This window comes from Thermobia domestica, chromosome 15 (assembly GCF_964235325.1).
Source record: "Thermobia domestica chromosome 15, izTheDome1.hap1.1, whole genome shotgun sequence".
NCBI lineage: Eukaryota > Metazoa > Arthropoda > Insecta > Zygentoma > Lepismatidae > Thermobia > Thermobia domestica.
In genome coordinates this window covers 7,242,050-7,258,836 of record NC_137468.1, presented here as the reverse complement: position 1 = coordinate 7,258,836, position 16,787 = coordinate 7,242,050, and the positions used below count along the sequence as shown (strand labels likewise).

General features: G+C 37.9%; 1 protein-coding gene across 2 annotated transcripts in view; it reads left to right on the top strand.

The window, feature by feature from the left end:
• Positions 1–16,787, top strand: part of IA-2 (tyrosine phosphatase IA-2) — a 775,584-nt gene that overhangs the window by 194,206 nt on the left and 564,591 nt on the right. For both annotated transcript variants that reach the window (XM_081741273.1, XM_081741272.1), the window contains exons 8-10: positions 3,468–3,754; positions 12,752–12,822; positions 16,444–16,530. In XM_081741273.1, coding sequence (XP_081597399.1) covers positions 3,468–3,754; positions 12,752–12,822; positions 16,444–16,530 — 445 coding nt within the window. The remainder of the gene's footprint in view (positions 1–3,467; positions 3,755–12,751; positions 12,823–16,443; positions 16,531–16,787) is intronic.

The window sequence follows — 16,787 nt, the reverse complement described above, 5'->3', positions numbered from 1 at the left end:
TTACTTCTACGTATCTTTGGATCAACTGTCAATAAAAACGTCACAACCGGGTTTTCAAATCTTGCATACTGTTCAGTGAGAAGACGGTTTGCAAGGTGAATTTGAGAAAAATTAATTCAGGAAGTCTAGCCAAATTCATGAAATAGGCTTACCCGTCATTTGTTAGGGCGAGAAAGCGAAGTCCTGACTTCGAAAATGTTGAAATAGGACACATGTGTGAATGAACGTAAAGTGATTGCAACTCACGTTTTGTTATTGTTGTTGTTGGTTGGAGACTAGCGTCTATTTCAGTACTGAGGCTGTATGAGACACAAACCTACAGATATCAGAACCACCATAACACGATCAAATTTCAAAGCTCTTCCACCGGGAATCGAACTCAATAACCGGTATACCTAAAGGAGCGCGAGCCAGCCATTAGACTAGCGGGAAGGGAGCAGATCAGTTTGAAAATCTCAAATTTGATACTTAGTAATACGAAGTGTGACGAATTCTGAAGTTCTCCTAGGAAAGTACTAAATACTTACATCATTGGTGAATATCACTATTCAATTTACTCCCCTTAGGAAGTTAAACATCGACGCCAGTCCCTAGACCACTCTTCAAAGGAATTTTGGGACTTTTCTGGAATGACTATTAGAGCTGTCCTTATACCTAAATATCCTTCTTGTCTTGAGTGTCATAAAAATGTCTCCCTTTCAATATTTCTTTATTTTCAAATAAACTAGTCACTGAGAACCAGATCAGTTATTTGTCTACTAGCTAGTGTCGTGAGAGTTTTATCTAGAGTGCGAAACTCTGGGGAAATGGTTGGAAATTTCCTCATTTAATATTTTTCGAATGAAATTTCCCTAGTTTGTAAATTACTGGAAGGTGAATATTGTCAAAAGTTTGCAAACTTACAATAATTCATACGTAATTAACATATATTTAAAATGTAATTAACGGGTTAACTAGTGGTTAGTGCAGGGGTGCCCACAAGGGGGGGCTATGACGCAAACTGCGTCATTGAAATATTTGGGGGGGGTTAAAAATCTATATAAATATGATTGATGGGGGGGGTAAAATTAATCGAAAAGAAGATTTTTTCATGGAAGAACACCTAAGGATAGACAATTGGGGGGGTGCGTCATGGACATAAGGGGGGGTGGGCACCACTGGTTAGTGGTATCTCTAATCTTACATAGTGTAATAATTATGGGAGTTCAAATATGGACACTTCCTATAAGCATTCCAGTACGAAAGAGTTTGTTTTTTAACAGTCCTGTCTCCCACCTACTTCGACGGTAATGATTTCGCATCGTGAGATAGTCCGTCGAGACTATCTTTTACACACACCGTTTTCATGGCAAGATTTTCAGTTAATTTTTGGACGATTTTAACGCACAGTTCGACGAATTTTTGCAACGTTTCCGTAGTTCTGCTCCATACTTTCCGCCCTGATCTTCCTTCATCAGTAACACCAGCGTTTCTTCCAGGCATGTTTTTTTGGGGGAAGCACTGCCCTCCCGGAGCTCTGAGAGTGCCCCCCCGGAGATCAAAATAATATGTATATAGTATAATAATAAATAGAATAGTACCAGCAGTGGCCCCCGGAATACTAAGTGTGTGTCACCAGAACATTTTTTTCTGAAAAAACAACTGAGTAACATTTTTTCTGCTCCTGAGGAAAACGTTTTAACCTCTTGTGTAGAGCTTTTTACTTCGTGGTATTGCCCCCCATTATCTTGCACTAAAATGTTTGATTTCACTTGGTTTTTCTCCTGCCAAGTTTGACAGGTTCTTTGCTCTTTTTCAAACTCTGATATTCTCGTTACGGCAGTGAAAAGTACGGAACAATAAATGCTCCTCGGCAAGACGCGCCACAGGTCGACATATACACACTCATAGACAAGAAAGAAAGAAAAACAGGCAGTAAACTCTCACAAAAATTTAATCTCAGAGCAGGATTAATGGGAGATTTTCAACGCAGAAGAGGAAGAAGAACGTTATATAGATTAATAGTCATTAAAATTTGTCATATATGTAAAGAAAGATTTAGAAATGGAAAAGAAAAAGTATCCTAGTATGCTTTTGATTTAGATAAGAGAAACGATTTATATATTTTCGATTCCACTTGGTAGATTTATTAAATCATTATACAGAGCGTTCAAAAAGTCTCTATACACCTGAATTGTCACATATTCAAAGCAAAGAGAAAATTATTTTACTCAAAATTTATTATATTTTATGGCATAAAAGCACTATGCACAGGGCGTAGCATATACACACACATTTTAACACACATTTTCACAGCAAATGTTGGAAATGTCCCCCATGAGCCTCCAAACATGGTTGCACACGTTTCTTCTTGTTCTTAAATACTCTCACAAGTTGTTCATTCATGTCTCTAAATTTATCGATCAGTGCCCTTACAGTGTGACGATTCGGAACAGGTGTATCCGGAAACCTAGCTGCAAACTTACCTTTGACTGTCTGTTTGTACTTACCTTGTTCAAGGAACACATGTCCAACCAGGAATACTCGTTGTTTTAAAGTTAACACCATTGTTTCAGAGACCGCTAACTAGATGCAACAATCACTTCAACGTCACTTTGCCGACTGGAATCTAAGAAAGGAACTTCACGCAAGGTGATAATATAGCAGTGTTGTAAACCTTCGCATAAAATTTTATTTCATGTGACTTTGAATGCGACTTTGACTTGCCACGATTCAGGTGTATGGAGACTTTTTGAACGCTCTGTATTTGCGACGGAAACGACTTATATATTTGCTACTCTGCTAACTCGAATAACGGACCGACTTTCTGCCTCTTTAAAGCTGCTAATACTGATAAACAGCCTACTTGCTGCCTTTTTAAAGCTTCTAGGTTGGTAGGCAGCCGACTTTCTGCCTCTTTAAAGCTGCTAATACTGATAAACAGCCTACTTGCTGCCTTTTTAAAGCTTCTAGGTTGGTAGGCAGCCGACTTTCTGCCTCTTTAAAGCTGCTAATACTGATAAACAGCCTACTTGCTGCCTTTTTAAAGCTTCTAGGTTGGTAGGCAGATGATTTTCTGCCTCTTTAAAGCTGCTAATACTGATAAACAACCTACTCTCTGCCTTTTTAAAGCTAAGTCTATAAGCAGGCGATTTTCTTCCTTTTGCTTTTTCGCTACAAGAAATAGCGGCAGCGGTGACAGTCTCTCTCAACACTGCCTGATTCTGATTAGTTGTTACTTGTGCTGGGCATAAAACTGGAATGTTCATAACAGAAGTACGTGAGTGTATTAATCGTGTGGGCACCTAGGTACACTTGTGTGGGACATTGATATATCAAGATTATGAAGCCATACCGAGCTGTCTGTACAATCCCATAGTAGTAAGTTTCTAAACTTAATTGTCATTCCTTGTAATATTAGAGTTATTTGTTTTATAATTATTGTAACTCTTGTAAGATTTCTTATTTTTGTTTTTCCTTCTTCTCAGAGGAGCACAAGAAGAAGCAAACGGAGGAAGACATAAGAAATTTCCTGATGGCAAGGAACCGAAATCCTCCTCCTCCTGGTTCAGATGGCAGCAGCAGCAACTCTTTTCCTGAGTTGAGTATGTACGATGGCCTCGAGGATATTCTTGAAGATTACGATGGCTTTGACTGGGGTTTCAAACGAAGGGAGCGACTAGATGTTAAGAAGCCTGGACCTTATTATAAGATCAACAACTACGCTTTCAACAGAGATGATTCCAACGAGGAGGAACGACTGGAAGGAACTAAGGTACTAACACGGAATTAGTAGAACCAGGATCCCTAAACTATTCGCTAAATTTTACATAGTTTTCAACAGATTGACTGCCATGAGTACCAATAATGGTACTCACATTACTTGTCACGGTTGCCGTGAGTACCAAATTTGGTACTCGGTGCTTATTTTCCTTTCTTTCACCTGGACCTATATCGGTACTCAATTTCATGGGCCTTATGCAGAGCCGTTCTGACAAGTGATTAGTGCAATACTAAAGACCTTGACTAACATATGTTTCCTGCAGTAGTCAAACCTTTAGTATGACGCTAATTATAAGTCAAAACAACTCTGCATAAGGCGGCATGTGTTTTGTGATGTATTTGGACAGAGTAAAAATCACTCTTTAAAACGGTAGCTTTAGCGTTCAAATATCTTTAAGAAAGTTATTGCGCTATAGATATAAGAGTTTTCTGTCCGTATATTACTGCTCCAATTGAGGTGTATAATGTGGATTTGTGCATGTTCAGTTTCGTTTGACCCCACAATTGCAAAAAATGCAGACTTTGATGAGATATGCCTTAGTACTAACTTTGGTACTCATAGTAACAGAGATAAAAATTAGCTCTTTTCCCATGAGTACCAAATTTGGTACTCGGGCATAATTACATCATCAACTTGCATATCCAGCCAAACAATGAATCCCTTGAGAGGGACAAAGGGAAATTTATCCCTCCTATCTGGAAATAAAAATACTGCTGGTTTTATGCAATTTTCCTTTTGATGTGAGGATTATGTACAATAACGCATACTTTAGTGTTTTTTGTCTCCCTGGATAAAAATCTACAGGCGCCCATAAGCCACAGTCTGAAGTTTAGCAAATCTGGCACTCAATTCTCGGATAAACTAAAAAAAAAAATGTGACCTCGGGGACAAATGCGCACGATAATGCCTTGGCAATCAACCTGTTAACATATCCCAGAAACAAAACATAATGGGCCTTTATAGAGTCGTTTTGACGTATAATTAGCGCTATACTAAAGGTTTGACTAATACATGGTTATCAGAAGTATATTCAGAATCTCTGACCAAAGCTTAAACACACATTGTATTTTAAACTATAATGTGTTACAGTTTCGGATATCTACCATATCCTTCATCAGACACTATCTGTGACAGTATCTGATGAAGGATATGGAAGATATCGAAACTGTAAGACATTATAGTTTAAAATACAATGTGTGTTGAAGCTTTAGTCAGTATTTCTTCTGTTTAATATCCAATTCAAAGCCATGGAACCAGAAGCCCTGATTAACATATAGCCTAGTAGTTTACTAAGTTAATTATATGTGACTAAACGGTGTGACAAACATTTTGCCATTTGAAGGCGGCGCTCCAAGTTCCCTTTAAATGCTGGTGGCAAATGAGAGTCCAGCGGTATTGCCACGTTTATTTTGTACACATCCACGTCTATCCTCTGCCACCTGATCGTGCTGTAGTTCGTCTGCTTAGCCATAGCTACACCCTTTAGCATTCGGCAACATCGCGTCAGTGCTTGCGTTTTATTCGTTTAGCTGAAATGCCAAGATGTTTGTCACAGGCTTTAATTAATTTGGAGCAGATGGTACCCTGGTTTAGGCAGAATAAACTTACATTATGAGAATGCAAAAGCAATTATTTGCCTGTCTTTCTTTCTTTCTTTCTTTCCTTTCACTTTATCGAATGAATTGACTATGAAGCAGGTATTTCACTACAATAGCAAAACTATTTCTTAAAGTGAACAGTGAGAGATGAATAGAAAATTTTCAGTTTTCTGAGAGAAACGTACAACTCATCAATAAATTATCTTCCTTTATAATTACAAAATAATCCTTCTTTTGTCGCTAATATTAATTGACTTCTACTTATTCGTCCCGTAAATACATCCCTCAGAAATAAATACTTTAATTATAATTCGATTTCGTAACTATTTATAAGTTGTTAGAAAGAAACATTTCAAATTTCCCAAAAAGAACCAAACAAACCAAAAAGAAAACATTTCAAATTTCGTATTTCACATACGTATTTTAATTTTTACAGACTACGAATGCACACGTCTAGATTTCCGTAGTTGCCACATTTATTTTTCTCACTCGAGGTATTGGGATTATATTAGTTAATCGTACCAAAATCAACTTATTAGCTGAACTCCAAGCGGACTCTGAATACCCAAAAGTACATCCTTCTTAGTACAGAGCTAATACGACACTAACTAATCGCATGACTAATGTTTGATTAAAAAATTCTCTTTGAATACTGCCCAATGGTTTTATTGTTCATATCATTTTATTAATGAAACAAAGCTGGCCAAAACACTAAATCTATATAAATTACAGAGAAACCTGTCTATATTGGCCACCATCGGCTCCATTGAGAGGTGGCCAACTTACAGAAAATAGGTGTGATTGGTGTACTTTAAGAATAGGACTTCTAGTATTACTTGATTGTAAAATTTTAATAAGCAATGGCACAACAGCTACTTTCAAACAATGTATATAGAGTAATCATAACAATATACGGTACTAGAAAAAATTACGTATTTTGTGATGGTTCATTCAAGACGTATTTCTTTTATTCTTTTTGGCACATATCCACATTCTAATTTTGTAGTTAAATACTTCTTGTTAATGAGATACAAGTATTTCCCTCGGAGCAAATCATGTTTTGGGAAAATCTTAAGCGAATTTATATCTCAAAACCTCCGCTACTTTTCAACAAGCCATCAGGTGCCAATAGTTGAAAATTGGGATGGTTAGCTTTAACCTTGAGAATTTTCCGGAATTACTCAAGTTCCTCGCTGATGAAAGGAGCCGTTATAGCTAATGGTTTTATCAAAACGGACAAGGTAAATTGATACGTACAACCATTTCCTGAATACATGTGCGTCCTTTTCCTTGTTCATATCTTTCATCACCCCTTTATCAGGGTAGTGTTCTGTCCATTGACCTTCAAGAAAAAAAATCGTGAGAGTCTATGCCTCTTTCTGTTAAGTCAAATACAGAACATATGCCGCTCATATGGGAATACGAAAGAGTTAAGGAAAGTAACAATACGGTATTTTGCGTGGCCAAGATACGCAGGTAAATTTATCATTATCATCATCGGATAAACATTGCTTCTATACGGCCAACTTCCATGATAGGCAGGTGGCCAATTTACAGAGTAATAAGTAACGAATGTCTTATGGGAAGTGCAGGTTCAAGACGAACCAGGCCAAGATGAGCAGGTGGCCAACTTAGAGAGGTGGCCAAGTTGACAAGTTTCACTGTAGTACTTGTGTAAGAATTTCAACAATGTAACATCGCATATATCAGACACGTTACGTATGAATAACGGTCTTCGCTTCTCCCATTGGTTGATAAAAGGATTCGTCAACAGGTTGATTATCAATGGTGGCATAATTAATAACGTTTACTCCGAATTTTGATAATTCATTTCCTAGAATAACTCATTGATTGAATTTCCTAAATAGTCGCACAATTACCAAGGAATTGTGAAAATTACTGAATCGATATCAAAATATAAGTTTATCTAAGTAATTATACAATTCTAAGTGTGAGACATCACCATATTTACTCTTGACAGGGAACAGAAACTTCGTCTTTATACTACCAGTCATTTAGCGAAACTATTTCATGTAGTTTGACTAATTTAATTATATAATTCCAGTCCTTCACTAATAATGTTGCTCAACTGGCCCATATTTTCACGTTGACCGCCTCAAAATGAGTTTAACATTAACTTTGCTAAACTCATAAGTGCTGAATTATGTTTATTTTTTTGTGCATCCAGTTTCATTCCTTCCTTTTCACAAAGTGTTGGATATATTTTCCTCTCAGTTTTTCTGCTTCATATCATGATGGCCATCTACTATCTTCGGTTTTTGCTTTTAGAAAAGTACTAATGTATTCGGCAAATAATCCACCACCCTTGGATCACACTGAACCACATCTTAAACCCAAATTTTAAGTATTCCTTTTTCTAAAGCTATCTTTATTTCATCTACTATCCAAATACCATATACTTCTCTTTCTCATAATTACAAACTCATGACTGACTTAATTTACCACAACACGTACGATAGAGTGGATACATTAATTTGTCATTAGATTTGTGAGGAAGGTGGGATAGTAAACCTTTTTCGGGGAATAATTGTTAAAAGTGCATCTACGGAAACAACTAGATTCCCCAAACGCACATCCCGCTATATTGATCTTACGCTGCACTTGGAATGTTAGTGTTTGCCCATAAAAGATTAGGGATGGGCACGAGTCGAGTCAGAGGTAATTTTCTCGATTTGAGTTCCGAGCTGAGTCACTATTTTAGAGGTCGAGTTTCGAGTCGAGTTGAGTTTTGTAAATTGGTCGCTCGTTCAGCTCGTTTCAACTCGTTTTGTAATCATGGCCTGGTTAGACTGGAAAGCTAAAGCCATGAGAAATGTAAGCAGTAATGTGGAATACTTTTAGTGTTGTTCATGACAGGGAACACTACTCGCATCTCGTCTCGTCTCTATAATGAGACGACAATAGATTTTTATAACGAGACAGCCTCAAATGTCGTGAGTACCAATATAAATACAGTATATACTGTTAGTCCTATTATCAAGGCTAAAACCTGCATTGTCGAATTTTTGAGCCCAAACAAAAGCCCAACCCAGGTAGTAATGTTAACCGGCTCGGCTCGCCTGGTATGAACCATTGACTCGGCTCAAATGAGTCGATGGCTAAAGCCACCAACTCGACCCAGGTGAGCCATTGGCTCGAGCCAGGTCCGTTGAAACTAGTCTATCGGCTCTGTTCGACTTGGCTCAACTGAGCCGATGGCTCGAATCGGCTCGGAGCCATCAGCTCGGTTCCGCTCGGCTCGGTTGGGTTGAGCTGTTGGCTCGGCTCACTTCTTGGTTTGGCTCGATAGTGAATGAGCTCTGAACCAAGCCGCTCGAGCCGTTGATAACCCTAAACCTTGGCCGAGCAATATATGTTTCAGGAATAACTTATTCCTAAAATATGTTTTAGGAATAACATATTTGGCAGGAGCCCTATAACTTTTAACAACTTTTGGCTCGAGACCGAATATTTGTTCCTTCGGAACTCAAACCCAGAACCTCATGAATGATGTCATTGTCTTCTGAAGAGTTCTCGACAACCGAGATCGACAGTCAACTAGTTTTTTAGTATTCAGATACAAACCGCCTATCTTTCATGTTATTCACTGTGTTCTTATAATAATAATAATAATAATAATAATAATAATAATAATAATATAAGTTGTAGTAGTAGAGGTAGTATTGATAATTGTATTGGCTGTGTAGGATACTTGAAACTACATACAGGATTTAGCTCGACTGGACTCAAAACTCGACCCAAATTCGAGTCGAGTTGGAGAAAATTTTTCGAGCCGAGTTCTCGAGTCGAGCTCTGTTTCGAGTAGAGTTGAGTTTCAGAGAAAACTCACTCATGCCCATCCTTATAAAAGATCGAAACCGAAGTCAGATTAATTATCCTCATTCTAAAATATTGGGATCTTGGATTTGCCCTTCTTTAGGCATCTATTCTTCCTTACTTTAGAAGGAAAAGATGCCGCTATTTGGAACAAACCATGTGAGGCCAAAAGACTGTGGAAGTAAGGCTTCAGTTATGACACTTCGACACTTGTAGAATGTGATAAAGTCTGGACCAGACTCAAACCACTCTTATCTCCATGTTTATCCAGGAACCCATTAAGAGATGCTGGATGAACCTACGCATTGAAATACCTGCCTTTTGTAGGGAATAGAGCCGGGTCTCCCATTGTTATCAACAACCCTACAACCGCTTTCTTCAACTAGTTGCCACTTTCGTTAGGATTGAGTTAGGATTTGCCACTTTCGTTTCTTTGGAATTCAGATCAGATCTATTGTTTGACAATGGATAGCAATTTTAAATGCCAACTTATAGAATAAATCTTTCCATAAAAGAGAGTGGTTACACATATTTTGTTGGTAGAGCTTATTTTATTTTGAGGTGCTTATTCTCCAATGGGTGAAGAATCTGCGGAAAACATTGTGCCGCGCGTAGGTTCAGTATTGTAGGCTCACAGCTGTTAAATAAGTTTGTGGCAACGCGAATAAGTTAGCCAAAAAGCGTAGTGTGCACACGACCTTCTTAGTTTTGAACAGTGGTTTCCTACGTTATGTGGCACCCTCCTTCGTGCACCCTGCTTACTTACACCCACCTCTTTACCTACCCATAGAACTGATTTCTTTTTGCAAATTTTGCAATTTCAGATGCACTACTAGATCCTCAAACCTTCAATAATAATACTCACCAATTTATATTCATTCTCAGGGAAACTATTATAGTGCAGTATTATTCTAAGCAAACTTAGGTCTTCGTGTATTAGGATTAGGAATTAGATTTCTGGGCTTTTCAGCATCTATAGCCATGGTAGCCCGTGACGTGAGGAATGACGTCCTTTGACGATTACATTATCTGAGGAAAGGGAAGGAAAGAAGAGGCCTGGGACCTATATGTTAGATACCATCCCAGTATTTGCCTGGTGTGAATTAGGAAAATCCAGGAAAACTTCATTCAGGATGGCTGGCCTGAAAAAGCTTTTACAATTGTTCGACCGAATGTCCCTATCGGGAATCAAACCCGGGACCATTAGTTCTTAGTGGAATCACAGTTTTTACTCAATAGATATTTCGTGCTTGTATAGTATTTAGTTTACCCCGCTTTATTACAATATTTGTAGTTCTGTGAGTTGCTTGCATCCCCTTTCTGGTTGTTCACGCTCCCAATTTGGAAACCACTGTTTTACAGCATCCGAAGACAACTAACATTATGAATTACACACAGAACAGTGCAGAGAATACGCAATTGTGCAATTTATCTAATTGCAATGTCATCTCCTTATTGAGAAGGCACAAAATAACACTCTCCTTCAGTCTGCTGTTGGAATAGCTTATCGTAGCATTTCTTCACTGACATGTCTCGCAGCCCCGTAGAGACGTTGAAAAATATTGGAATTTAAGAATAAATTTTATGCCATCCTGACTACATTTTAATTATTTATTTCTGTGATGAAGTCTTTAATAAACTCTGGTAAAGACAATAAAGATGATCACGCTGTTAGAAGGGAACACCTTAATCTAGTAGTCCCGGCCGGTGGTTACAAATTTTAGATGTACACTCAGTATCGTGAGATAAACTGGGGAGTCACATATGTAAAACACGTGGCGGCCACAAAGTATACAAAGGTCCTGATACGCCTGTTAGAGAGCGACGCAGCACGTTGACCACAAGTTTGTTGCTAGACTGGACGTAGTTTGGCCAGTCGCTAAGAGATGGCGTTGGTACCGTTAGAACGGCTCAGGCCCATAAGGGCTTTTTTTTCTATCCTCGTAATCCAAACGATCAATATTCTATGTATGTGATATTGATAACCACTGTTACACACGAGTTTACTCCGTTAACGAACTCGCCGAGACAATTACTATAGCTGTCTCTTCAAAATAATAAATAAATCGCTTCCTTTCAAGAACTATCATGAGGAGTAAAGGACACACTAATATTACAATCTTATAAGACCTATTAGCGTAAACCTAATAATCAGTTAGAATCAATTGTGAGATTTGATTTTGAGTTTTGCGTCCCTTTCAGCACGGAGGCTGTATGAGACGTTAACGTACAGCTTAACGTGAGATCCGAACCACACGAGATTCCGCAAGGAACCGAACCCGGGTATTCCAGACCAAAAGTGCATACAAAATTTTAAATAAAATATCAATGTTGAGAGAAACTGCACCAATTCATACCTGTAACGACATAAACAATGTTCAGTGCTATACAAAATGTAGTCTCATCTATTATAATTTATATTATTATTAATAAAAAAGAAAAGTGTTGTACGAAGTCGTGCACTGAGAGAAAACAAGCTTATATTTAGTCTAGAAAATCCGAAGAGACGTAATTTAGCACGATTCTGCATCATGCACAAGATTTTCTGTACAGATTTGTTGCTTAGCCAAGACCAATATGTACAACTGTAAATAGACGGAAATATGTGTCCTTCGTTGGCCCGTGCAGGATACAGAAAATCATGGTTACATACTTTGATAAACATTATCTGTGTTGTGTACGAACACTACACAGCCCCAGTTTTGTGTACGATCTAGATTTTCTTTCTAGGCGGAAATAAACATACGAAGAAAAGAATTAAGTACGTAGCAGCATCTAGAAAATCTGTACGGAACATACGGAGAAAAGAACTGAGTACGTAGCAGCATCTAGAAAATCTGTACGGAACATACGGAGAAAAGAACTGAGTACGTAGCAGCATCTAGAAAATCTGTACGGAACATACGGAGAAAAGAACTGAGTACGTAGCAGCATCTAGAAAATCTGTACGGAACATACGGAGGAACACAGAGAAAAGAATTAAGTACGTAGCAGCATCTAGAAAATCTGTACGGAACATGCAGAGAAAAGAATTAAATACGTAGCAGCATCTAGAAGATCTGTACGGAACATACGGAGAAAAGAACTGAGTACGTAGCAGCCTCTAGAAAGTCTGTATGGAACATACGTACAAAGATAAAAAAGTACGTATGCACCATCTAGACTTTACTCCTTCCAACGCAGTACAGAAAATCGACACCACAACACAGATTCCAGTTTTCTCGCCGTGGCAGGAAAACCGCCTGTAGCCGATATGTGTGCATTTTCCTTCTACATGTTTTCGATTTTTCTCTTCATGTGGGCGTTCGGGAAGGTGTGTTGTCAATCAAAGAAGATTAGGAATCATAGACTTTGGAATACATTCTCTCCAACTCCCTGTGTATATATAGGATCTTAATTCTTTTTGCTTATTTGAATATCAAAGAGGTATTGCATCTGTATCTGTATTATAGCTGTATTTATATCATTGTGTAAATAAATGTATAACAGTTTTGGTATAAATAAAATATTTGTGGAATGTTCAGAAGCTTATTTTTTTGCCTGTTTATTACAGGAGCGAACATCTCAGCCCAACATCTATGACAATGTGGATCAAAGTTACGCCTACGTCGAATTCAAAGACAGGTGAGTAAAATTAACTGTTAGTGTAATGCAGATTTATCTTTATTTTCCAACTGATATAGACCAAATTTGTAACTATTGATTTGAAGTCGTGTAAGAGTATAGAATTGACTAGAGGTATGTTGAACTGGATGATCCATTTTATAAGCACATCCACTCTTGATGCTGATAGCGGACCTTTTCAATCGACAGTTACGGTGGTACCTAGATCACTTGTGTTGGTCACTTGCTTATAGTGGCCTCTGTTTTGTAGAATCTGCGTCTTCCTATAAAACATGTAGTACTTACTACTCTTAAAGTTGAAATTTGTCCGCACTGAATCAATTAGTCATTAGTTGTTAATGTAATAACCATGTTTGTATGTTGAATCCTGAAAATTGGGCAGTTCGCGTGATCATCTTCATGTCCTAAAAGATAGTCTTTTAACAGACCTTTTACTGTTTCGGAACCCCAATGAGTTCAAGAGAAGAGGGAGGGGGGAACTTGTCCATTGAAATGAACTTCTGAAAATACAGGTGATGTTACTGTTTTTTGTTTACGTTATCTGTGAGTGTAGGAGGATTTGCAAATGAAATAAAATGAAATCTTAAAAAAAAAATTACGTCCTATGGTTATGCCGGATAGGATAAAGGAAGATGATGATGATGAGAAATAAATGAAATCCTGGAATGAGGAAAGTGGGGAGAAAGTGGACCCCGAGAAAGCCATCACACACGGTCCTTGTCCACCAGAAAGTTCACTTGGCGCTAGCTGGGATCGAACAAGGACTCCATGCACCAGAGGTGAACACTCTATCACTGAGCCACCGCGTGGGTGCGCTCCTGACATACTGTATTTCACTATGATACCACCAATAGCTTAGCATATGGATTATGACCTAATTACAAATTCGATCTATCCTATCTTTAAAACATGGTGTTCACTTACAGCCCTACTAGTTTCATTATTTCCTTGTAAAAATTAATCTTCCAATAATAGAGTTAACTAGAATTCTATACAGTGCTTAGTTCTATTTCAAGCGAACCAATCTCTCTCTTTTACAAGGAGAAAGAAGTGTAGAGTTGAAAACAATGCCAATTAAAAGTTGTAAACTTCTCAGGTTATGACAAATAAGCTTGAAGAGATATTTTCTTTATTTCTTCACTGTTACCTTGATAGCTACTGAAGATTATAAGGTCTTTTCGCTGTTAACTGGAGAATGCTATGTGTCATGAGCACGGGCAGGTCTGATAAAGAAACAATTAAGTGAATATCAGGTAGTCTAAAAAGAATTGAGTCTTTTGCACGAGATGCCGTTAATGCCTCACAGCTCAGGGTATATGAGTCGTAGCGAATAAAGTCTAAAATCATTTGACAGCTCACAGTGGACGCTAATACATGTGGAAAACTTGGAATTTTTATAGACAGACGTGAGGTATTGCGCCGAAGATGATTCCACTTTCCGCAGAACTACTTATCCGGTTTGCTGTAAGGACCAGACTGTGTCACGTGGTCAGGACAAAAGTCACGTTGCGTGCAGGGGTAGAAGTGGATCAGAAAAGGTAGGGAGTTTTATGACCTCGAGCCGTTCCCCGTGTTTATCTTTGCCCATTGTAATTTTTACCCGTTAAATATTTCCCACAAGTGGTGGGACCCGTTAGATATTTTCGGAAGTGGGGGAACGGCGTTCTCCCGCGTTCTCCCTCATTTTTACCTTTGGTTGCGTGCTAAATCAAGTCTGGAGATTCCAAATCCAGATGTGAGGTATTTCAGCACGTAACTTCCGCGTGGGGCGCCCTGGGTAACTCGAACAAGAAACATATACTTTATCATTATTATTGATTCTTACTCAAATAACTTGACTTTTAACAATGTTCTATTCATATTTACCTTACATGCTATACATCGAACTTTCAATTCGCCATATCAAAAACTCGATTATAGTTTTTGAGATATGTAGACCACTTCATTTTTGCATTGATTTTCCATAGACTTCAATGTTCATGTTTCGTGATTTTTTTACTATGTTCCATCCATTTTTACGACAATTTCTTTCTTGAATGTAGAATCTACATAGTTTGTTCTATATTGAAGCTGAATTTCAGCCATCTCCCTCTTTTGGTTTTCGAGATAAGTGGAGGAATTATTTGTTTTTCATTGATTTTCCATTATTGTTAATGTTTCGTGTATTTTGACTATGTTCCATCCATTTTAGGACAATTTCCTTTTGGAATCTAAAATCTACATAGTCTCTTCGTCTCTTCTACATTTAAGCTGAATTTCAGCCATCTTCCCCAAAGACTGTTCACATCATTGCAACCGGATAGTCCCTTTGTGCTACTTATGCGCATGATACGTTACCAAAAGCAACGGCCAAAAGACTCTCAGTCGCTTACGTTCTGGAAATTTCGAAGTTCATGATACTCCTCAAAGCAGACTCCAAACACAACAAAAGTGGGTGATATTCCGGCAAATTCGTCCAGGACCGGCATATAAGCAGTCATGGTATCGCTCACCAAACAGTGTTGAACCATTGGGAGAAAACTGGCTACAAAGAGAAGCCAATGTTTTGGAGTCACATGATGTGACTTAAAAACATTCATTCAATCAAATTTCTATCTAAAATATCTACTGAAACGTAACGAACTCATGACATTTCTTAAGGGGAGGATCACGTGTGATAAAAAAATGTATAACTTACGATCACAATGTAGGAAAAAGTATTCTGAGTTTTGACCTCCAAAGGCCCAATATTTTTTGTACAACTTGAAATTCTGTAACATGATACATCTAGATGGTAGGACTAGAGACTTCCAAGTAATGCAGTCCAGGAATTCCGCAATAGTTTCATTTAGTTTCGAAGAATGTGTATAGAATCAGTAGCGTACGCAGAATTTCCACCAGGGGCAGTGGAGGTAAAGCTCCTCACTTCATATCTTTTAGGATGTTTTGTATAGGTACAGTGGATACTCGTGTCACTAAGTTAATCCGTTACGTAACACTATTCGTCATTCGTTTTACATTGAAACTTATGTAAACACATTAGATCTGTGCCAGCCACAGAAAAATTGTATTATATGTATTTTGCTTTACGTTTTTAAATGTTTTTCTATTATGAAGTATATATAATAAAAATAGTATCGTCCTTTTTAAAGATGAATATCAGTAAATTAAACAAAACAGTATGATGTTAGTAAAGATACAAAGTGGCCAAAAATGTAGTTTTTAAATTATATAGGACTAACAGACAAGTTCGCAAACAGACGAATGCGCATAAGCACTATTGAGAGCGTAGAATTGTGGGTAAAGCATGTAAACTTGTGTATGTGGACATACAGCTTAACGTGGGATCTCAACCACATGAACTTCCGCCGGGAATCGAAGCCGGATCTCTCACGCCAAAGGCACGTATACCCACGAGAGAGTTCGCGGAATGTATAGAGTTTTAGTTGTAAGTCTATGGGAAGAAAAGACCAGGAAATTGGGAGAATAATACAAAGAATGATCTTGTAGAAATAACCTCAAATCTAAAATTGCAAATTTCAGTTTCTGTAGTAATGAATTGCCAGATATATAAGCCATAAAGCTTACTTATGTCCGATGTTATCATAATATAGTTAACCTCACTGTATGGTATCTTTTCAGACTGAAAAATTGGAAGGAAGGAGTCGATATCATCCTTATAATTGCAGAGTTGCTTGATGTACCTAGGGATACCTTCCACGACTTCAGGTAAGAGAAGTTAAAATAATATATTATAGGAGGTGGATCCGGAAACTAAAATTACAACGGCTAGTAATCGTTCAAAAATATGTGGTGGGGATAGTAGCTTCTGAATCCCAGAGTTATAGAGTTTTAGCAGCGGATATCATATTTCAACTCCGTTCTTAATCTTTTCATTTACGATAGCAGTTTGTTACACGTGGGCTCATAATGTTTCCATAAACGGGAACAAGCGCTTTGTCAATACCCGCAGGGCGCTTATCTTG